Raw genomic sequence first — 22,589 nt, 5'->3', positions numbered from 1 at the left:
GTCACGTGCAGCAACAGTCCATGCGCTCCCCTTTATTTTTCCACTTCATAGTTCCTGACAAGGAAACCCCGTCACTCCATTCTTCAGTGAAACACAGGTCACATCAGCATCCACAAACAAACCCCACTCAGCTGCTGTTTGGACCTGTTTAACTTTTGTTACTTGGCGACACAAACAAACTGCTTAACCTCAGCGGCACGTTAACCTCACCTGCTGTCAGGGAGGGATAGACAGCATTATGGGCCAGAGGGTCTGTCTCTCCTCACCGCCCCCACAAACGCACAGAGCGGCCGTCTCTGCGCTGACTGTCAACTGTGTTGGGGGGTGAGAGGGGGGGTGTGAGGGTTCACCATGACGCCATCTTGTCGCTCATCTAAATGTGTTTACCCAAGGCAGGCCCTGGACTTCTTTTATTGTTCCCTGCAAGATATGCCGATGCTCAGTCTCCTGAGAGTAATGTAAACACTCTGGGGCCCATCATGGCCCCAGCTGCCAAAAAAAAGAACAGAGGCCCACTGCTTCACTCTATACACAAATGTTACATAATGAAAACACCACTGGCCGGTTCTGTATTTAGGAGTGTGTGTGTGTGTGTGTGTGTGTGTGTGTGTGTGTGTGTGTGTGTGTGTGTGTGTGTGTGTGTGTGTGTGTGTGTGTGTGTGTGTGTGTGTGTGTGTGTGTGTGTGTGTGTGTGTGTGTGTGTGTGTGTGTGTGTCCCAATGGCCATCCATGTAGTCTCTTACCCCTCATGAATGTGCATTGCTGCCCTGTCAAATATGGAGCAGCTCTGTGCTCGTCAATCCAGGCTCAGTGCACGTTGACCCTTAATCTTCTCCACCTCTCTAATCACTGTGTTGCCATGTTTCTTTGTTTCTTCCTTTTATAGATAACAGATAACAGGGATCTTCCTCTCACTCATGACAAAGCAAAGGATTCTGGTAAGAAACTAGTCCGACTCTATTCAGCCTGAACTGATTCAATCAACATGATTTAGATAATCCGTAAAGACATTTATCAAGGAAAACACCAGCTTCTAAAGTATGAGGATTTTTTTCTATTTTCTAGTAAGTGTCAGACCAGTTGATTCACAGTCTGTAGTAACCCAGTATATAGAGACAGTCACAGTCATCAGTGTGACCATGTAGGGCCACTCACAAGAGATAGGTCTGCGGAAAGAGCATTTTGTAATCTACACCATTTTCTCTCTTTCTACGAGACAGCGCTCTGTGCTAGAGTGGACCTCTACTATAAACTGCGGTTTTCCTCTTTGTTAGGATGACCTCAGTGAATATCTTCTCCTCTAATCACTTGGGGTTTTTTTTTTTTTCCATTGGATGGTCCGTGCCAAATCCTGAGCTTTGTTCACGGTATCTGACAGTATTAAGGATCAGAGAATGAAAGAAATTTCCATGAGTGGAAAAAACATGTCCTGAAAAGTCCAAAAACTAGCAACTGTAAGACAGTGAAATGGGGGGGGAGGGGGTTGGTCAACCAAAATAAAGGGTCTGGAACAAACCCTGGAAAGAGGATGAAAAGAGGAAAGGGATTTCTTTGGGGGCTTTTCAGGTGGAGGAGGAGAAAGAATAAGGAGATGGTGGAGTGGATCTAGGCTTTTTGTGTATGTGATGTATTTAAATCTTTTGAGTGTTTTCCTGTATCTTAAACTCCTTATTTGTGTGATGTCTTTGCAGCACCTGAGAAGAAAGAAGCCGTATTGGAACATTTCAACAAGACCAACTCCGTACGTGATCGAATGCGCAAGTTCACAGAGTCCGGCCAGAGCCCGAACGTCACACCTTTGAAGAGAGCTCCTCTGAGGAACGGCACCACCTCCGGCAGCAGCGGCCAGACGAACTTCTCCAGAGCCACTGAGCGCTTCACACACACAGCAGCATCCCTCACATCTGGAGACTCCACATCTCACACATCTGTCGCATCTCAAAGTCAGGCTGCACCTCAGCCAAGAGGAGGGGCTAGCAAACCTCTGTCTGCAGCTGACCAATCGCAGAACTCCGTGGGTGGGACGAGGCATCCAGCTGAAAAAGATGTGCAAGCCTACAGTAACTCAAAGGACGACAGCACCCAAGGGAGAGCAGCCGGACAGCAGGTCACCCAGGGAGAGGAAGACCCGGACATGAAGACTTTCCTCACCATTGAGATCAAGGATGGGCGCACCACCACCTCCTCTACATCCTCCCCCGGGGGCAACATCGTCCCCATCACCAACATGACCCCACGCATTGCCCCTAATGCATTGGGGCAGAGACCAGGTAGGAGAATCAACCTTATTGCAGCAGGAAGTGCTGAAATAACCAGTTTAACATTTGAAGCACATTTAAATGTCATTTCTTTAGTTTGAGCTTCAAAACTCGAAAGTTTTTTCGTTCAAATTTAATTCCATTGACTTTTAAGCTTTTTATGGAGCTGGTAGAGTATGTGAAGCTGCAGCTTGTTCCTGGAGCTATGAATCCTAGTTAAGCTACTTTATGTCTTTCCTTGCTAATATCAACACTTGGATCATGATGGAATCCCAGTCGCTGTGGGAGACGGCTGAGACAATGACTCGGTCAGAAGTGGGATGATGACAATGGTTTCAGTGATCCGAATCAAAGCACCATGGATGAGTGGGGATAGCTGTATGAAGCAGCATGGTTGTACACTGAAGGGGATTTGTTATATCGTGGGCAAGTTGTTGCAGTGTGGAGAGGGGGGGTCAGTAGTCAACAGCAGAGAGTTTATCAGGACAAAAGAACAGTCTCAGACCAAGCTGAATAGTATCACTGTTACAGTAGAGCTGAATAAGCCTGTGAACCCACACAGTAGATGATGTGTCAGACGTGCTGCTTCTTTTATACGAACAAGCAGCAGTTTACTTTATTTTGTTAGATGCTCGTAAAGGAAGACAAACATTTTGGGAATTCATTCCATTGGTCAGTTTGAGCTGTTGAAAGATGAGAGAATAGAAACTACCAGTCATGGATGACCCAGTGGTTCTGTGATTAAACACACTGTTACATCAGTCACGCCCATAGATGGATTAGCCCAAGTGACCTTTGCTGCAGGTTATTCTCTCGTTTGTTCGTTTCTGTCAGGATGTCTACCTGACAGAAACAAAGAATAGTTAACCTGATGCTCCATGCAACCCAATGTTCAGCGATAGGATCTGACAAGTATTGTCTAAAAAGTGAGTAACAATTAGTGTTAACCAAAATGAATATAGAGTGGTGTACGGTTCTTCTAGTGGCTAAGCACACTCCTGTATTTATAAACCAATGGATATGAACATTTTATCTTGATATAATTTTTGCCCATATCACAAAGCCCTAGTAAATCCACATGTCATGTCACGACCAATTAGATTAAAAAAAAACCCACTCATATTTAGAGTTTATATACATGTCTGAGAACAAGTATTGAGTGGGTCATCAATAGATGGTCTCAGTTTCAATATTCTAAAATCTTCATCTACATATTGAGCAGTCGGCCAGTCTCACAATCACATACTGTTCTTGTAACGTAATGTACATACTCTGTACAGAACATACTCAGAGTGCAAACAGTACCAGCAGGGACTCATTAATTGCATGAATCACGTGAATCTTTCAGAAGCAAAGCTGCTACAGCTGCTGTTACGGTCTGTCCAAACAAGACGTCTTAGGTTTCAGCTCTTCCCAGCAACCGGGACCTCCAACCCAAACTGTTTATTTAAGACTCGAGCTGAACCTGTGCGATTATAGCCTCCTCACCTCTTACAACCACCCCAGCCCCCCTTCCCCTTCCAGGCCAGATTCTGGCAGCTCCACTGGGCTCCTCCGCGAGAGTCACACACTTTCTTTTCAGCTCAATTTGCTTTAATAGTTTTGGGCTCCCTTTTTGGGAACCTGCCTGCACCTAGCAAGACTCCTAAATTATACTGTGCACAACTCCTGGATTTTACACAGGAAAATGCACGAGCGTACTCTTAGAGGCAAAGGAAGTGAGACAAGTGATATATTTTCTCACTTGTCTCTCATTAGACATGAGTACCTGATGTTTATGACACTATGGAGGCTTATGTAATTGAGTTATGGCTACCACCAACATAGTACCAAGCCATGCACACAAATCAACCGTACACATGCATATGGGCCCCTAGGACCTTTCTTGGCCGTTGGAGTTTGTTCTAAATCATCCTGTTGCTGTGGATTGAATCAATACCATTATTTTTGGAAGAAATGTGTAATATTTCAAATCCAATAAATCCTATATCTTTTCTGTGTCTGTTTCAGAGTTGACCCTTGGACTCAGAGCAACGCCATTCAAGATCTCCTCTTCCGGCCTCTCCTCTGGATCCTCCATCAAGGTACATTCACCCTCAGGAAGGATTTCTTGGGCAAAGATCCCAAACTTGACAGAATTTGTCAAACACACTTTAAACATAAGCCGTTTCCAGTCCCTTCCAATTAGAGATAAATGCTTTGTTTTCATCTACTGTTTCATTTCCCACTGAATCCCCGAGTTGAATTCCGTCCGTGTTTTTGCTGCGTCTCTATCCGTGCGATCACCTATAAAGGCCTGAAAAGCATGCGAGTCGGGACAATGAAAGGCAGACGGAGTGTGAGAAACGGAGTGAGAGGAGGGAAGCGCGGTGTTTATCAAACACAGAGTGGGTAGCCAGTCACATCTGTCCTTGTAGGGTATGTGAAGGAGAGAGGGAGAGGGAGGGAGGTGCTCCGGGCAGTCCTCCTTTTCTCTCAGCAGACCATGCCCGCTGAGACCTATCAGAGAAATGTTTCCCAAATCACACCTGTCTCTCCTTATCTACCCCAGCTACTGTCCAGCTGCATTAAAACGCATGTTTACGCAAGTGCTTCCTCACTTCGTCACTTCGCCAAGTGCACTCTGATTTGGTGAGGGCTGTCTTTGCTCTGAGGGTTGAGAAGAACATCTCCACTCCCATCTGCCTCATTCCTTAGCCTACTTGCTCCTCCAAGAAAGGAAGTGGCCTCACGAATGGAGAGCAGGGGATTTGGAGGGTGAAGAGAGTTGCTGTCTTGTTTACTCTTTACCGGCTGAGTATCCCCCCCCGTGTCGAGCACAGCGGCAACGTGGTAATGCGATCAGGGAGCTGGTTAATTAGGGCTGGGAGGAGGCACCAAGTTGCTGCGGGGAGGATTTAGGGTGTTGGAATGAGACCGTTTCCATCAGTTAGGATCCTCGTTGAGACGTAGAAGCACAGGGCCAATTACAAACTAAGACACTGCAGCAGAGTCTTCCAGAGAAGAAAGTGATTTTGCACAAAAAAAGGCAAAGATCGTGGAGGAGATGAAGTTCATATTTGACTGACTGTTACAGCATCACCTTAACGACATGCAGGTAATGTCTCTGTGTGAGTGCTAACATGTGTTATGATATTATGCATTTTAAATCATGCTAAGAATAGACCTGCATCTCAATTTGAAATAGTTTCTTTTCAATCTGAGCAGCACAGTATGGATTAAAGCCAATAAATCACTAGTTGTATCTTTAAATTGTTATTGTTAACTATGTTGTCATTCATTACTACCGGGAATAAGGGTCATACCACAGGTTTTATCACCGGGTGCAAAATGAATACCTGTGTGACTGCACCACTAGACTCTGTAACAAACACCACATCGTCATCGTTATGTAGGTTTAACCTGAATAACTTAATTGATAAACCACAAGGCTACAAACCTCATTCTCTCTTTTCTTCACTCTGATAGTCTTCTGCCAGGTTTGCCAGACAAAACCGGAGTGATTTGGTTAATGAGAATGTAAAAACAGACATTGATGTGAGCATCAGCTGCGAGGACCCTCATATTAGTCTACACTACATGTTCATTATAGCATGGCGAGTGTGCAACATGTGGCATTAATGTGACTGTAGCTATTGCTATTTAGCGTTGTTGATTGTTGTTTATTGACCACAGTGGTTCCTGTCTGTGACTCTGATCTGGTTGGGTGGTCCAGGTTGGTGGTCTAGCTTCAAAACGTTCCCCTTTTTTTTTTTATTCTAATAAAACATGTTGATGCTGATGGTATCAGCTCTTGCACAGTCTTGCCTGTAAATTGTACTGTAAATCTCACTCTGAGAATCAACAGAAACAAACCTTGAAGTTGGAACTAACAGTGGAAAGAGTCAAACAATGAAGATCAAGGTTGGATGATGTTGTGTTTCAGCGCAGTGATGAGAGCTAGTTTCAGACAGGTGAGAACAGCAGCTGATTATTGATGCTTCCTCCTCCGACTGATCATCAGCTGCTCCCGCTCATCTCAGCTGTTGGTTCCACTGAGCTCGGCCTTGAACACAAATACAAATTATGTTTTAGCTTCATAACCAGGGCGATGACATGACAGTTAATCTCTTCCCTGTGGTCGCAGAGGCCAGGCCACGGGTCGCACCGCTGCTGCATGAGCGTGGTCGCACGGGCCCACAGTCAGTGACAGATCGTCTTAATGTCACACGGAGGAACAAGGACCCTATTGTAAACATGCGGCTGATTCGTGACACATGCTGGTTACCCAACCAGTTCACATGGGTCACAGATTTAAGTTTGGTTGCAAACTGATATAAGAGAGAAAGGAGATCAAATTCCATCTAATTAACATCAGATTCTGCCATAATAATACAGAACTATACACAAACATAATAGTGTGTGTACGTACTTTGGTCTTCTACATCTCTTTGCTTTACTGAAGAAGAAGAAGCTTTAGAGCTGCGATGCATGATAAGACCAGAGTCATGTCCTTCTTGGGGTTTGACCCACTTTCCCTGCTGCCACTCATGTTTCTCTCCCCTCTGCACTGAGGCCAGGTTCTTCCCCAAGAAACTGATTCACCTGTTGCCCTTTGTCACATTGTTCTCCAGTGAATGCCTTTCCTGATTCATGCACTCTGTGTTTAGAGTCATGCAAAGAAGGGTTTTAGAGTCTCTGCATTCATTCGTTCAATTTAAGGTGAAGATATTTACTTTGAATTTGTCTGTATTGATTAAAATCCTGTTTGAGATACAGGGATTCATGGACAGTTCTAGATGATTGATTGATCCAGAGGGGAATATGGGACACACTTACCAACTGCAGAAGTTGAAACTCAGTGGAAGAGTGTGTCATTTGAAGCCTCATGCTTCTAATTAAAATGTATCAAGATAAAGTATGTGCAGTATTTACAATACGCCAGTAAATCTCAAGTAGGCATTTAAAAGATGAAGTCGACCATCTTGCAATATGAACCACACACACAGACATCTGTCAACACTCGTGACAAGCTCTTAATTTAAAACAACAGGACTTTAAACACCTGCTGCTTTGTCAGTAAACCTTAAACAAAATCTTGGATGGAATACAATGTGCCTCCAAACATCCTCGCCCACAGCTGGTGACGACCTGGAGCCTGCTCGTCCTCGCTGGCCACCCAGACTGCCCTAAACAATCTGCCCTTCATGGACGGATCTTCCCTCTGGACGTCTGCCTTGAACCACAGCCATGCAGCACATCTGACCTGATTAGTCAGGACTTAAAAGAGACAATATTAAGAGGAGTGAAACTAATGTGCAAGTCTCAACTCTGCCCTGGTCCAGAGCCAGATCTACACCCAGTGTATCCTGCCAGTGGAGGTGTGAAGGACAAGGGCTCTAAATAAAAGGAAAGTTGAAAGAGGGAGGGCTGAGTTTTTTAAATTGTTGCCACCACCCGTTCCCCCTCTGGCCTCAACCAGTGTCCCAGGACTGACTGTCTCAGTGGAATAATAGCAGGGCAGGAGATAAATAGACATGTCCACAGCACCTGGAAATAAGGGGGTGGAGCCACTGCTGCCTGGGAAACAGGATTCCTTGCATGCTCATTGGCTGTCCGGGTGTTTGCTGGTATAGAGGGGAGATTTGCTGGGGGTATAAAGACCAGGCATTGTTTTGAAAGGTCTGTGACAGACAGACAGGGAGGCACCCTCTACCCACTCCTCTGAGGCGAAGGCCACAAACCCTCTCTGGTCTAACAACCCAACTACAGTTTTGAGACAGTGGATTGAACTGAATCCAAACTTTGACCACTGTAAAACTGAGTGTAGCTGGTCGAACCATGCCTGGAGTGAACCTGGACTTCCTCCCCGCCTCGCAGGCTCCAGAGGCGTTGGACAGCCCCGACAGTGCTTGTGCCGAGTCTGGCCTGGAGGAGGTGATCGGTGATCTGCTCGCTCAGGAGGAGGCTGAGAAAGAAGGGGAGCAGTTTTGCCAAAGGGACTTTGAATTAACGCTGCGGTGTGCAGTTGGGGAGATCCACACTGACCTGCAGGCTTTTGGGAAGCGAGTGAATGGCCGTCTGGAGGAGGCAGCCGCTCAGGTGACTCCTCTGGCTGAGGCCATTGTCAGGCTGCAGGAGGAAAACCTGAGGCTGAGGGTTCAGCAAGAAAGGCTGGTGACTCAAGTGGAGGCCCTGTGCCGGGTGATGGGGCTACCTGATCCCCCGTCCCATGAACTGTCTAGCAAAGAAAGCCCACCTTCTGTTCTTTGTGAAACCAAAACTTCATCCAGTGATGCTCCGGCTTGCACTCCGCAGGATACCTCATTTGAAGCACTAGTTGATACTTCATCTTGTAATCCCAGAGATTCTCCATCCAGTGCACCCCAGGACTCTCCAACCAGCCCTCTCCAGGATACTCAATCAGGCATACCCCAGGAAAATAGTATATCATGCCCCCAAGACTCTGCAGAGATAAGCATACCTCAGAATTCAGACCCTTCACCAATTTCTCACCCACCCACCTTTGCAAGCCGCCGTTCCCTCTCTGCTCCCTCTCTGATGGCAAACATAACTTGTCACGACAGTAAGGTACTGTTCTCTGTTCATGGTCCTGATCATGACCTCTTTTAATTCAGATAAATCTTATGTTCTAGTGTTGATATTACCTTCCCTACCTGACTAAGCCATGTCAGTGACGAGATGTTCTACTCACTCACCTTCATCTGGTGTTCTTTCATAGTTGTCCATTGGTTTCAATCTTGCATTATGTCCTCGTTTCATTGTTCAAAAAGCTCAGCTGTCAATCACATTGTGTTTATGTGAAGGTCTTCACTGCAATCTGTCACGGAGATATTTCAATCCTGCAGCAGCATGTGTTTCTGATTGTCTCCTGGCGAGCACTTACTTCTGTGTGTCTGCATACAAGTGTTACGTCGGGTGGCTACACATCCCGGTGGAGGAAAAAAAAATACCACAGCTCAACAGTAACTGTGGCCCTGGCCTATATTTTACCATCCCTGATATTAGCTTTGGCAGGAATGTGAAGTTAGCATGAGGTTTTTTTTCAAAAACGGAGCCATAAATGAAAAGGTTTTTACTTGTCTGGCCTCAGAACAAGAAAAGGGGATTTAAGGTCTTACGTTCCTGTTGTAGAGATCAATGCACATGCGCTCATCTGTAGGATTGTTTGCTTTTCCATGTGTGTGCTCGTGCTCTGGTGACATTCTGAGGGATAATGAGTATTTGCAGCATTATCTTCAGTTATTCCACTGGTTAGAGTTCATATTCCTGTCTAATCCTTCAACGACAGCTGCGTCTGCCAGTCAGCTGCTCTGGTAAAAGTCACTGACCTCTCTTCAATGACTGTGATAATGAGGAGTGATCCTATTTGATCACTTTTACCTTTGTCTTTTTGCAGCATTAGCTCTTTCTCTCCTGACATCTATTCATTGTACACGTCTAAGCAGTGAATCAAAAGGGTTGTTGCCCTGCTCTCATTACAAGAAACACGTAACTAGAATGTAGTAATCTAATCTAGTAAAGTGCAAACCACTGGCGAGGCCTAACAGTCCCCTTAAATGCAATCAAGCTGCACCAAATTTACCACACTCATAGATATCAGGTCTAATTTTATTTTCATCAAGATCCAATACTAAAAACACCTTATCTGACATTGTTAAAGAAAGTGATTAAAACAAATTCCAGCATCCATTTATCTGGATCCGCTCCAAAATTTGGTGGGTTCTTCCTTGGATTCTGATGGAAATGGGTTCAGCAGTTTTTGTGTATTCTTGCTAACTAACAAACAAACAAGCAAGAGGGAAGGGACTGTTCCCTTAGGAAACCACATTTAATCATAAAATTCTGCATCCACTACCTGATCTGAATCTGCACCAAAATGATCCACAACGCATCCTTTCACCAGGTTTCATGGAAATCCATCCAATAGTTTTTGCTTATCTCTACTAACTAAAAAAGGCAGACCGACCTAACTTCCTTGACACAATGTTTATTTTGTCACAGTGATATTCTGAATCGGAATTAAACACAACTGGAGCACTATGGTTAACTGGGATTTTCTCACCCCACACACATTCCCCGGTTCCCTGCCGACTTACATCCCTTGTTTGGCTGTGTTGTGTCCCAAAACATTCCTGGTCGGTCAAGTGTCTCTCAGTCCAGTCTGTCCCATGGGTCAGATGTCTGTGTCCAGAAAAGCCCTTAAACCGGGGGCCACCCGTGATCCCACAGCTCTGTGGCTGTGCCGGGCAGCATCCCTCCCCGGTGAGACCTGTCCTGGCCCGGGGGCCTGCAGAGAGGAGGGTCGACAGGGGAGATGGTGTGTATAGGGACGGGGCCAGCTGTCTGAGCTATATCTGGAGTGGTGTTTTCTCTAGGATTTATGGTCACTCGGAATAAGCAGTGTAAACCGTTTTCCGGCACATAATGTTCTCATGGTGCTCTACGTCGTCTTTACTCCTGCTCGCATGCTCACCAGTCCCTCTGTTGTGCACGTACCAGAGAGGATGGCTCCGAATGTTTTCCCCTCAGAGTTTATATCTGCTAATGCATTGTTCCCGTCTTGCAGCTGCAGCGGTGTACCAAACCTGTCACATAAAGTCGTGGTTCGCAGCGGCTCGGTATCACTTAGACCCTGTGTCAGTCACACTCCATGAACTGAGTGCACAGTAACTTGGCAGCGTTTCTCTCGCTCTCATTTGTTCGCCGCGTCTCTTGCACGGCTGGAAGGTGGAGGGGATGGAAGAAATGATGAGATGTGGTGAATGAGCAGTCTTAGTACAGAAAGAGATTACTAGAAGGGAGGAAAGATGTGAACTCAGACCTATTATGGCTGCAGTGTGTTTCAACCTAAAATCCTCTTGTGCCTATTAAGTCATATATGTCAGCAAGCATCAATTGTGTTTTATTTTTTCTTAATCCCTCTCCTGGTTTCATAAATATGAAACTTGGATTCTGGAGCGCTCAGATGACAATGCAATGTTTATTTTTTAAGATTAATACACACAGTTCCTCCAAAGTCTGTGTCCTCCTGCATGTCTGCATATGTATTCTCTCGCTCACGATGTATGTGTGTGTGTGTGTGGGTTTGTGTTTTGTGCAGATCGAGACGGAGCCTGTTATGGCCTCTGAGCCGGTGTTTTCATCTGGACCGTCTGTCCAGGTGCCGTGTGAAGTCCCAGCCATCCCCAACGGCTCCAGCACTCAGGCCAAACCCGTCGAGCGCTCCGGAAAGCTGACAGCCGAACAGCTGGCTGCCATCGAGGATGAAGAGCTCCTTGACAAAATGGTACTTCACGCCCAAGTTACAATTCTGGATGAGCACCTCTTTGTAAGGACTACAGCAGCCTCAGTCGTGCAGAATGTTTGTGTATCGACACTAAATCTCAGCAGCTATGTGACGGTTTATTTGTAAAAGTCACAGCTCAGTGTTTTGTGTGTGTATGCACAATGTTAGAATTGCTTACATAAATGGAGCCCTGCCACTTTGCCTCTTTGTGGGGAATGACCGCTCATTGTTTCCGTTTGTGTGTGTTTGTGTGTGTGCGCGTGTGTGCTTGCTTGTTTTTTTTTCCTTCCACAGCTCGATGAGTCAAAAGACTTTGAGGAGAGGAAGATGATCCGTGCAGCCATGCGGGACCTTCGCAAGAAAAAGAGAGGTAACTGCAAAAAGAAACAAAAATATCTGACACCAACCACATGCCTTTTTAAATCTGTTTTATTTTTCCAAATTTAAACGATCCATTCTGCCCTCAGAGGCCATGCTGGGATGCACTCAGGAGGAAATAGGTAGGGCAGGTTGGTGTGCGGTGTGCATAGACAACTGATACTTGCCTGCGTTTGACTTTTGATGAGCACCATCCTGTCACTGTCAGACCACTAGCATTTTTATTCAGTGTATCTCTGCAGTGGATGATATGTTTGACATGTTTTTTTAATGTGCATGAATCCCGTTCATCAGTGTGCCCCAACATAATGACTGAAACATCTACCACGTTGAGTGTGTTGACGTCTTGCAGTGAGCACTCGCCACGTGGTTTCACCAGCTGTCTGCACTGAGCTGACAGTTAAACCTCCTGATTCCCAGATCTGAGGCTACGCTGTTTGTAGTGTAGTATAATATAGTGTAGTAAGGTAATAATATGGTGTGGTGTAGTATAGTACAGTATGGTATAGAAGAGTACAGTGTGATATAGTGTTGTATGGTGTAGTACAGAAATTTGTAGTATAGTCTGGTGTAGTATAGTACAGTATGCTACAATAAAGTACAGTATGGTATAGAAGAGTACAGTTGGATATAGTATAGTGTGGTTATAGTGTAATACAGAGGCTGCTGTTGCTCAGGAGGTAGAGAGGGTCATCCACTAACCAGTAGGAGGTTCGATCCCCGGCTACTCCAGGCTGTAGCCCACCGAAATCCAAATTTCCCCTGTCGGCGGCACCAGCAGCGTGGGTGATAGAAAAAGTGCAGCATATGGTTGCATTGTGTGAATGTGACTGTAAAGAGCTTCTAGTGATTGATCACACTAGAAAAACATTCTATATAAATACAGTCCATTTACGTTGTGTTAAAATACACGTACACCTCAGGTACTGGAGGTGACAGTGCATTGTGTGAAGTCATTCTGGGCCTAGCTGAACATGTGCTCGCTCTTTTTGATCTGTGTTGTTTGTGCGTTACACATCACTTGAAAGCTTTGGCTCAGCAGTGAGTCTCCCACCTGTGTGTGTGTGTGTGTGTGTGTGTGTGTGTGTGTGTGTGTGTGTGTGTTTTTGTGTTTGTGAGTTCTGACAAATTTTACAGTACTGTGGAAAGAATCCTGAAATGTATCGCCTCAAATTTGGCAGCCCTGTTTGAATCCATCTTTGCGGCAGTCAGAGGAGGTGTCAGTTTGTTTAGGACCTCGTGTCCTCCTCCTCCTCCTCTTTTTCCACTGACATCATCGCTCCACTTTCCCATCCACACGTCCATCCCTCCTCGCCTCTAACCTCTTTTTTTCTCCTCCACCTCAGACCAAAGAGAAAAGGAGCGTGAGACCCGTCTGCAAGACCTCCGGCAGCAGAGAGAGGAGCGTTCACAGAAAGGTCGCGCCGGGGTCGGAGCAGGAGAGGTGGTGATGAAGAAGGTGGAGAAGTCTGCAGATGGCTCCACTCTGAGTCAAGTCACGAAGACGAACCGCTTTGCCCAGTCTGGTACTTTGTTCTTTCATTTCTTCATCCTCCCAAGTCACAGTTGAACAATGTTGGAGAGAAAACAGGACAGAATGTAAAATAGAAATACAATGACTATGTTAAAATGACAGCAACCGTGTGTGTGTGTGTGTGTCAGATGATGGGAGCAGGTCGTCACGCAGCACTGTCGTCGAGGCCAGTTATGTGCAGAAAACAGACAGTGAGTCATTACTTTATTTTTCTTCATATAATCATCTCACTTTATCGTGTGTTTATTTATCGTGACACAATCTGTCTACATCTCAGGAGGGACGGTCCAGTCAAAATCATACAGCTTCTCCTCTTCCTCTTCCTCCTCCAACACAAGCAAAAAAGTGGGCAGGTGGGTCTCGAAACATCAGCGACATAATTGCTCAAAATTTAAAATCCAAGCACCTTCACAAATTCAATTGTTGTTCATGACCTCCTCTCAGTGTCTTCGACCGCGAGGATGACACATCGGCCCGCAGCGGCAGCGGAGGGTTAGCCGCCGTGGAGCGACGGCAGGCGGAGAGACGCAAGGAGCTGATGAGGGCACAGACTCTGCCCAAGACTTCTGCCATGCAGGCCCGCAAAGCCATGATAGAGAAGCTGGAGAAGGAGGGAAGCAGGTAAGGATAAACAGAGATGTAGCGATACCAAAGAAAGGAAAAGGAGCAGATCAAAGCATGTAAATATTAACACAAACCTGACTTTTCTTTCAGTCCGGGAAACCAGGCGGTCGCCAAGGTAAACAAGGTGCAGCGTTCCACCAGCTTTGGTGTGCCCAACGCAAACTCCATCAAGCAGATGCTGCTCGACTGGTGCCGTGCCAAGACACGCTCATATGAGGTTAGCCAACTCGCCACAGCAACCGGCCGCGTGTTGTGCTTTTTGTTAATGTCAGCCAACGACGCCGGAGCGGAGCCTGATGAAGACAAGATGGGCTGAGATAATGTTTTCCTACTTTGTAAATGTTTCCATCACTGATCTATCAATGCCTTTCTGTCTATTCTGCATGTCTTCTCCCTCAGCACGTGGATATTCAAAACTTTTCATCCAGCTGGAGCAACGGCATGGCGTTCTGTGCCCTGGTGCACAATTTCTTCCCCGATGCCTTTGACTACGACTCGCTGAGCCCCAGCAACCGCAGGCAAAACTTTGAGGTGTCCTTCAACGCTGCAGAGTGAGTACAATTTACAGACATGTTTGTTCTCGTAACATGTGCACTAACCACATCGTTTTGGATGTTGTTCAGTTTTTACTGCAAATGAGAGCCGCAGCGGACTCTGTTGGGGAAACCAACTTCATTTTTGTGGAGAAAAGCGGAGAAATCTTTTGAAGAATATGCAGAGAAACCAGCGGAAGAAGCTCGTGCGGGCTTCGTTTTTCCTCCATGGATTGAAGATATCAACATTACTGTCCAACGAAGGCTGCCATGGTGTGAACGCACAATGAAATTCAACAAAAACAGTCCAAGCCAGTTTTTCTGGTGGTTTTCATTGTGCTGTGCAGAATTTCCCATCATTCTTTAATTTCTCTTTAAAATCCACAAATAGCTTTTACTCAATGTTCCTCTTTACCAACTTTTACTTGAGCTAGACGTTCAGAGACAAACCCAGAACCACGTGGAAGCTCCTCGACTCATGTCCGTGGGTTAACTCTCTCTCCCAGATCTCTCGCAGGTGTATCACATGCCCCGAGAGGCTGAGTGGGCCTCGTTTCCACTCTAATAACTCCACCTCTAAACCTCCACTCGCCATCTGTCCACGTCTGCTGTAAACCAGAGACCCATGAGCAAAAACCGTCCCTCAAACAACCACCAGGTTATAACAACAGAAGAGCTGTCGCTTCATCCCTCTTTTCTTTATTCCTAATATCTCTTCTCTACTTTTTTCTTCTCGTTCTCATCCCTCCTGCATCACGGCATTCTCACTTGTGATGCCCCCCCCCCCACCACTCATACTGTGTGTGTGTTCACTTGCTCCCAGTAGGATGACGCCCATGCTGGTGTTATTAGTTGTGATTTATGTTCTCATCACTGGACCATCACCCAACCACAGTCCCTGTCTGCCCACATTTGTGTTGTTGCACTCTCCCATCACTCACCTCTCCCGACCCTTCCAACAGTTTGCTGTTATCTGGAATCCCAACGCACACACACACACACACGTTCACAGACGCTCCATCCTGTGCACCAGTGTGTTTCTTTAGTCACCATATGGTTGTTGAATCTTGTGTTTAAATGCAGAAACCTTGTTGTTTTTTTCGTCGTGTCTTCAGCGTAGTTGTATTGAAATTGTCTCTTGTCCTCCAGCACAGAAAAAAACAACAACAAACAAAAAGGCTGAATGAGCATCGCCTGGCGCTCATTTAACTTTTTGTTTTGACTCGTTTGTGTGTGTATGAGTGTGTTTGTGCCACATACTGTACAGACGATGTTCATGAAGCATGTCAACTCATGGATGTATTTGTGAACACAGAGAATGTAATGTCATTGTTTCTTTTTGTGTCCTTTCTCTCTCTCTCTGTCGTCTCACCATGAACTTTTTACATTTGGCTGCTCACTGCTTTATCTGTTTTTTTTTCTCTGCTCCTCCTTCCTCCTTTCCTTCCTTTCTTTCTTTATTTTCCTACACTTTGTCCACTATCTCTCTCCTGTTCCTTCTGTCTCTTTTATCTGTACTTCTATCTTGATCCCTCCTGTCCTCTTCTTTGTGTCTCTCTGTTTGTGTCTTCCTTTCCTTCCTCTCTCCATCCTCCACCCTCCCCCTTTTTTATCTCCCCCCTGCCGGGCGTGGGCGCAGGAAACTAGTGGACTGTCCTCAGCTGTTGGATGTGGACGACATGGTGAAGATGCGAGAGCCGGATTGGAAATGTGTGTACACGTACCTGCAGGAGTTCTACAGAGGTCTGGTGACGAAGGGCCTGGTTAAAACCAAAAACTCATCCTAGAGTCGCACCCCGCCTAAAACTGAACCCATGGTGAGAGAGGGGACGAATGTGCTGCGGAACCTCACTCTGGTTCTGACAGACGAAGTGTGTGAGTGTGTGAGAGTGTGAGAGTGTGTGAGAGTGTGTGTGTGTGTGTGAGAGAGAGTGAGTGAGTGCGTGTGTGTGTGTGTGTGTGTGTGTGTGTGTGTGTGTGTGTGTGTGTGTGTGTGTGAGAGATAGGATTTATGTCAAACGTAGTGGTTTCATAAGACCAATTTATTGGCTGCTTTTGAATATTTGATCCTTCATGTTATTCTGAAGCCCCCGGCCTTTAAAGTACCAAACATGGTATGTTTGTGTGCATGTGTGTGTGCATTTCTGCATAGCCAGGACGAGAGCCAGGAGCATCTGCAGCTCAGCACTTTAAAAGGATCTGCCCTATCACAGTGTTTCAAACACACGACTTAAGAAACAAAGCAGAGGATGGAATATTGTCCTTTTTATCAAGTGTGAGTTTACAGGTGTTTATGCTCTTGGCTCTTAAAGCCTTTTAAAGAACGCTAAAGTGCACAATGACCTCTTTCCTCGAATAACAACACAGATTTTATATTGTTGACATTTCTTTTCTCATGCTAGGCCTTTGACCTTGAGTCGTTTCTGTCACTGTTCTCTTGGTTTGTGTACACTGTCACAGAAGGTTTACAGTATGGGGAGATAACGCCACCCTGTGGTCACCCTCTGCTGGAATCTCATGTGAGGTCTTTGTCCTTTAATGGGTTCATTGAAATACACAGTGACGGTGACATTTATTCCTACAAACCTTTTAGAGTGTTCCACTTTCACTATTTAATTTTAATAACAACAGTGACTTAACATAACTCACCAAAGAACAGACAAAAACAATAAACACAAAAAGTCATTTATTTACTTTAATTGTTTATTTACTTAAACACTTGTTTCCATTTCATTCCCATTTTTTATTGACAGAATCTATAGACTGCACTCTGGGGTTTAATGTAGACAAAAAGGATAGTAAAAAATGTGAACATTAATAGGGTGAGTGTTTGTGTGCGTGTGCGTACGTTTGTGTTTTTCTTTGACAAAGCCATGAACGAGATGGTTTAGAAATGTGTGTCCCTCTCCCTCCTCCATCTGTGGTCCTCTCCCCTCTGTTCACCCTCCCCTGTCTCGCACTCACTGTCTCGTGTCCCTCTTCCTCAGGACATGGGTCAACTGCATGCCTTTGCTGGAAGTGGAGGACATGATGATCATGGGCAACAAACCCGACTCCAAGTGCGTCTTCACCTACGTTCAGTCTCTGGTCAACCACCTGCGCAGATACGAGATGTCCATGGGTCGGCCCTCTGACCTGTGTGTTCAGTGAGCGAGTGTTGTCCCACCCCCACCTGATGGCCGTCTCCACTCTGGGCTGGGTCACAGAGTTTGTACATCTCCAATTGGACAAGTTGGGGATAATGTGTGTGTGTAAATACGTGTGTGTGTGTGTGTTTGAGTGTTTTTGTGTGTCGGTTTATCTATGTTGGCAGAGGTGATGTGTATTCAATCTTTCTGTTCTCCTCTGGACACATCTCCCTCACACTAGAGGGCGCTAAAGTTTTTATGAGTTAGACGACAACCTTTTAAAGCTTTAAAATGTTGAAAACCTTTTGTACTGAAACACAGCTTTGTGTCAGGTGATATTTAACATACAGTAGCTGTGTCACTACGCTAGTGTACTTTAAAACACCAAGAGAAAAAAAGAATATTTCATATTCCATATTATATATATATACAGTATATATAATATGTAATATTTATTATATATTTTTAACATTTACCATTTAAATTATTTTAAGCGACATGTTTCTCTGCTACACTTTTGTAATAATGGTCATTTGTTAGCATTGCTGTTGGTTATTCCACTGAAGACGAAAAATACACCCAGTCCAATATACGATGCATTATTTGGTTTTCATTTTGGTACTTTCAAATTTTTACCAAAGTCTGGTTGCTTGAAGTATTTTAATTATTGTTGTTATTATTCTTACGTTGACATAACCAATTATCATAGAACTATTTAATGCATGAGCACAGGGATGTTTTCTCTTCTTTGTTCTAACGGATCCAACATTGTCTTTCTGTTGTTGTGTTTGAGTTCAGTGCCGAGTTTTCGTACATTTCTGAACTCTGTAGTGCTACTGAGAACGTGTTTAAGTTTTTTGAACATTTCGTCCCTCCTGTACTGTACCATCATCAGATTATTCTAAATGCTCGCAGTTCAACATGTTTATTTAATTTAATCGAGGAAGACAGGAGGAGTGGGTTTCAAGCTGATGTCATAGAACTGAACTGTATCGTTACTTGATGTTTCATTCTGCTCGACTGGCAGCGGGTGAAACTGTTGTTTCCATCATCTACCAGCATCACTGCCACACTTAACCAAACACATTCACACTCAGCTCGTTCAGAGGGCTCCTTATTTATGCTTGGATAGATTTTTTTTTTTTATATATATATATATCTTTTTTAAATTTTGTTAGTGTGTACATTTTACTTAAAAGAAATGGTTTTAAGTAAAGTCAGTAATCTTAAGCTATGACCATGTTTTGTGAAACAATATTGGCATCACTTTTTGGTTCACAGGCCTGATGAAAGCCGGCTTTCAATTTCAACATGAGTAATCAAGACTGAACTTTTCTGCCAAGTGTATATTTCACGACATGAAGCCAAGGATTTTTATTCCGCTTGTAAAATAAATTTTCCTTTTGGAGAAGATGTCTAAAATTTGGTTTCAGAGTTGATTTTGGTTCAATTTTATTTCAGTAGATATAAAGAAATTAAGGTTTTTTTCAAGTTTCCACTGCTGCCAACTGAAAAACAAAATGATCTACCACCGAGCAGTGAGCGTTGTATATAAAGAGCTTCAACACTTTATAATTTCATGTTTCTGTGCACCACAGTTAAATGTGAATTAACAATTAAACCAATTTGAGAAATGAAAGTGTTTGTGGGGGATTATTGCTCTGAATATCTTGTAAAATAGGCTGTCAACCTGTCCCGCCTTGGATTGGCCTCAGCTTTCTGCTGTATAAATAATGGATGAATTGTCTTGTAAAACATTTTAGTTTCCCCACACCTATTTATTCCAATGAGGTGTCACATCTGTATTCATACCTATGAGAAATTTAGAACCTTTAGAAATATACACCGACCACAAAAAAAACCCTGAGATGATAATTTTTCTCACATTTCTTTATTTTCTTCTTTTGCCAACCTTTTACTAGAATCCTCTTGTGTGTATCAGTCCAACCCACCTGAACATGTAGCATCAACCTCAGGCCACTGACAATTTTCAGCCTGAAGCTTCATTCAGTTTCACAGCAGGTCGGAAGCAAATCAAACACACAAGAGAACTCGAGAGAGATGAAACACGATGAACAAAAAACTAAATATAACAAGCACACTTCCAGTTTGTGTGGAGAGTAACTCACCAAGCGTCTGTCGTGTTTCTATCACTACAGACACACAGCAAGAACAATATGTGCAAATTCAGACTGTGGACCTTTAAAGGCCTTTTTGCTGATGCTAAGATTGTGTCCTTCCCCGAGGGCTGATCCATGATCCGCTGGCCGCCGCCTTCAGAAGTGAATCATTTCTGCGGTGACCACCTGGTCGTGGAGCAGCTCTGGGGAAGAGTGGTTCTGTTACATTCCTACTTTTGGTCACTCCCGATGGGTTATAGGTCAGTGTGCTCGACTTTTGTGTTGCTCTCTGAGGAGGCGTTCTCAGTGGCGGGTTTATCAGCCAGCTCCTCTTTGAACGGGCTGTCTTTGGCGGGAGAGAAGCGAAACTCCTCCGGCACCTCGTCCTCGAGTTGAGCCTTCATGTAGAAACCCAGTTCCCCCAGGAGCTCGTTAATCTCGGAGCGGGTCATGTCGGAGAGGGCGATCCGCTGTGGAGGAAACCGGGTTAAAGGATAATTCCACTGTAAATGAACTTCAATGTCACTGTTAGTGCTGCATGAAAATATAAAGTACATTAAACATGATAGATGTCAGTGCATCATGTGACTGTGAATTCTTTAATAAGGAGTTTAAAATGATAGTATATTAAACATTATATAAAAAGGTTAAAGCTGAACAATTTAGTATTTTTATGTGAAGGTGTGGGTTGTTTTTGATTAACTAACAATAAATTACCACCTGATGCTACAGTTCCTCTCAGCTCTGCAGAGCGCTTTAGCGTCTTTTAGCTTCCTGTTTTGGTTCACCCTTAACTTCTCTCATCAACTACAGAGCCAGATATTTCCTCCAGGAACTGTTTAAGACCAAACCAGAGCTAAACAATAGTGAATATTATGCCTCTAAATGAAAACTCTTTCATCTGAAAAGAGACATTCAGGCATTTCAACCTTTAATAGAGGTGATGGCACATGTGGATCATTGTCTGCCTCCAGGTCAGGTGGATTAATGTAGCTTTGAATTACAATATTCTTCTTTTAGTTCAATATTCTGATACAATAGTCTTATCTTATTTCATTTGTGGGAAGTGATCAAGTTTCTGCAAAACCTAAAACCCTCCAAAAAAAAGCTGATTTCATAGACAGCATAGTTTACATTTTAACACAGGGGTTTTCTTCTATTGAAGCAAACACTGAATATAACAAAATGAAAACAACACTTACATCCAGCTCTTCAAAGTAGTGGTTCAGGAGGACAAGCTCAGGGTCGGCCCCAGGAATGTGCTTCATCACCAGGTTATGGCTGAGAGGGTCATGGTCAAGGATCGGCCCACAGACAAAAATGCTGGATTTCTTTTGAACCATTAAATAAACAGACATTTAAGAACAAGTAACAGCGATGAATGGAAGGATACTAAAGAGGAATATCCTGGGTCACAAAGGCTTTGACCTGCAGACAGGGGGATTAATGGTTGTTTCACTCAGGGCTGGTTTCAGTGACAGATCTGTCTGGGATTATGTGAAACACTAGATGTAAAAATGTCTCTCTGACAGCAAACACTTTTAGACGGGGATTAAGCTTCAGGCTGCATCCGACACTGGCTGTTTTCTGTTTGTTCCTGTTGATGACATAACGCAGGGGCACTTACCTCCCTGAGCCGGTTCAGCTGTCATCCACCACATGTCTGCAGAGAGATGAGACATCATTACACCCATGAGTCATATTTAGAAAAGAAGGCATCACCTGAAGTAAGAAAATGATTATTTAACTGACATGTTGTGGCTTCTGTGATCTGTCCTTCAGCATTTCTCCCTTTATGGCAGCTCATTTGGATTAAACTCATGTTTGCACCGTGCACAGGTTAAAGCAGGCCTCTCTGGGAATGATGCCTAACTAATTTATGCAGGAATCTGAGCCGTTACAGTAAAGTAGCAGGTTTTCACGAACACAACAAAAGGCAGCAGATAGCATGTCTTTTCCCTTTCAGTGATGCTGGCATGTTGGTGACTGGGTGACACCCTGAGGGAGAACTGCATGGTTTCTCACCAAAAAAGAGGGGGTTGAGTTTCAGAAACTTTTGTGCAACCTCCTGAAACCCACCCCCGAGCGAATTTTACACCTTAAATAGACACCACACCAATTTATAGTCATTTTTTAAAATATAATAATCACAATAATAACATTTGAATTTGTGCTGTGTGGCATAAACAGACGGAGAAGCACTCAGGTTACTACAGCTCCATCCGCGTCCCCATTAGAGGCACTGACGCATGCGCCCAACACGGACATTTAAGGGGGAAAAACACGCATCCATTCCTGATCCATTCACACTTTTACGCACGATTGATTCCGGAACCGGTCACTTATAAACCTGTGCCCGGCGTCACTGTGGATGTGTCCCAGCCTGCCTGCACGTATTCAGGGTAATATGAAGGAGGATGAACGTACCTCCACCCTCGCTTTAGCCAGTCCGTCCAGTTTCTTCACATCCACGTCATAGGCCGAGGATAACTGGAGGAGAGTGGCCAACACGAGCAGCCACGTCATCTCGGACCCGGTTCAGCTCCTGGACCAGGTCTCTTTAGTCTTTCTTCACGACCCAGGACCTGTGGAAGTGTGACGGGGACGAAGCTCGAGGAGCAGGAGGAAGAGGAGGAGGAGGAGGGGGAGAGGTGATGCGCTCTTATGTCACGTCCGGATCTCTCGCCACGTCAAACACTTCTCTCAGTGCGGAGAGAGAGAGAGA

General features: G+C 44.6%; 2 protein-coding genes across 8 annotated transcripts in view; one reads left to right on the top strand and one right to left on the bottom strand.

The window, feature by feature from the left end:
• smtnb (smoothelin b) overlaps positions 1-19,383 on the top strand; it is a 50,236-nt gene extending 30,853 nt beyond the window's left edge. For 2 of the 7 annotated variants that reach the window (XM_035165948.2, XM_035165952.2), the window contains 13 exons: positions 887-938; positions 1,692-2,270; positions 4,269-4,342; positions 11,362-11,547; positions 11,842-11,917; positions 12,015-12,047; positions 13,272-13,451; positions 13,588-13,650; positions 13,737-13,812; positions 13,904-14,080; positions 14,174-14,300; positions 14,483-14,634; positions 15,440-16,249. In XM_035165948.2, coding sequence (XP_035021839.2) covers positions 887-938; positions 1,692-2,270; positions 4,269-4,342; positions 11,362-11,547; positions 11,842-11,917; positions 12,015-12,047; positions 13,272-13,451; positions 13,588-13,650; positions 13,737-13,812; positions 13,904-14,080; positions 14,174-14,300; positions 14,483-14,634; positions 15,440-15,662 — 1,998 coding nt within the window. In that variant the 3' untranslated portion in view covers positions 15,663-16,249. The other 5 variants (XM_035165951.2, XM_035165950.2, XM_035165953.2 and 2 more) reach the window with 5 other exon arrangements.
• Positions 19,384-19,619: 236 nt separating this feature from the next.
• On the bottom strand, positions 19,620-22,528 carry selenom (selenoprotein M). The gene is made up of 5 exons (XM_035165956.2): positions 22,292-22,528; positions 21,492-21,527; positions 21,258-21,292; positions 21,067-21,145; positions 19,620-20,334 (listed from the first exon to the last, which is right to left on the bottom strand). Exons 1-5 carry the CDS (start codon positions 22,388-22,390, stop codon positions 20,119-20,121), a joined length of 465 nt encoding a protein of 154 aa, XP_035021847.1. The 5' UTR covers positions 22,391-22,528; the 3' UTR covers positions 19,620-20,118.
• Between the last annotated feature and the right edge of the window lie 61 nt (positions 22,529-22,589).

This window comes from Hippoglossus stenolepis, chromosome 9 (assembly GCF_022539355.2).
Source record: "Hippoglossus stenolepis isolate QCI-W04-F060 chromosome 9, HSTE1.2, whole genome shotgun sequence".
Lineage (NCBI taxonomy): Eukaryota > Metazoa > Chordata > Actinopteri > Pleuronectiformes > Pleuronectidae > Hippoglossus > Hippoglossus stenolepis.
This window is presented reverse-complemented; position numbering and strand designations above follow the sequence as displayed.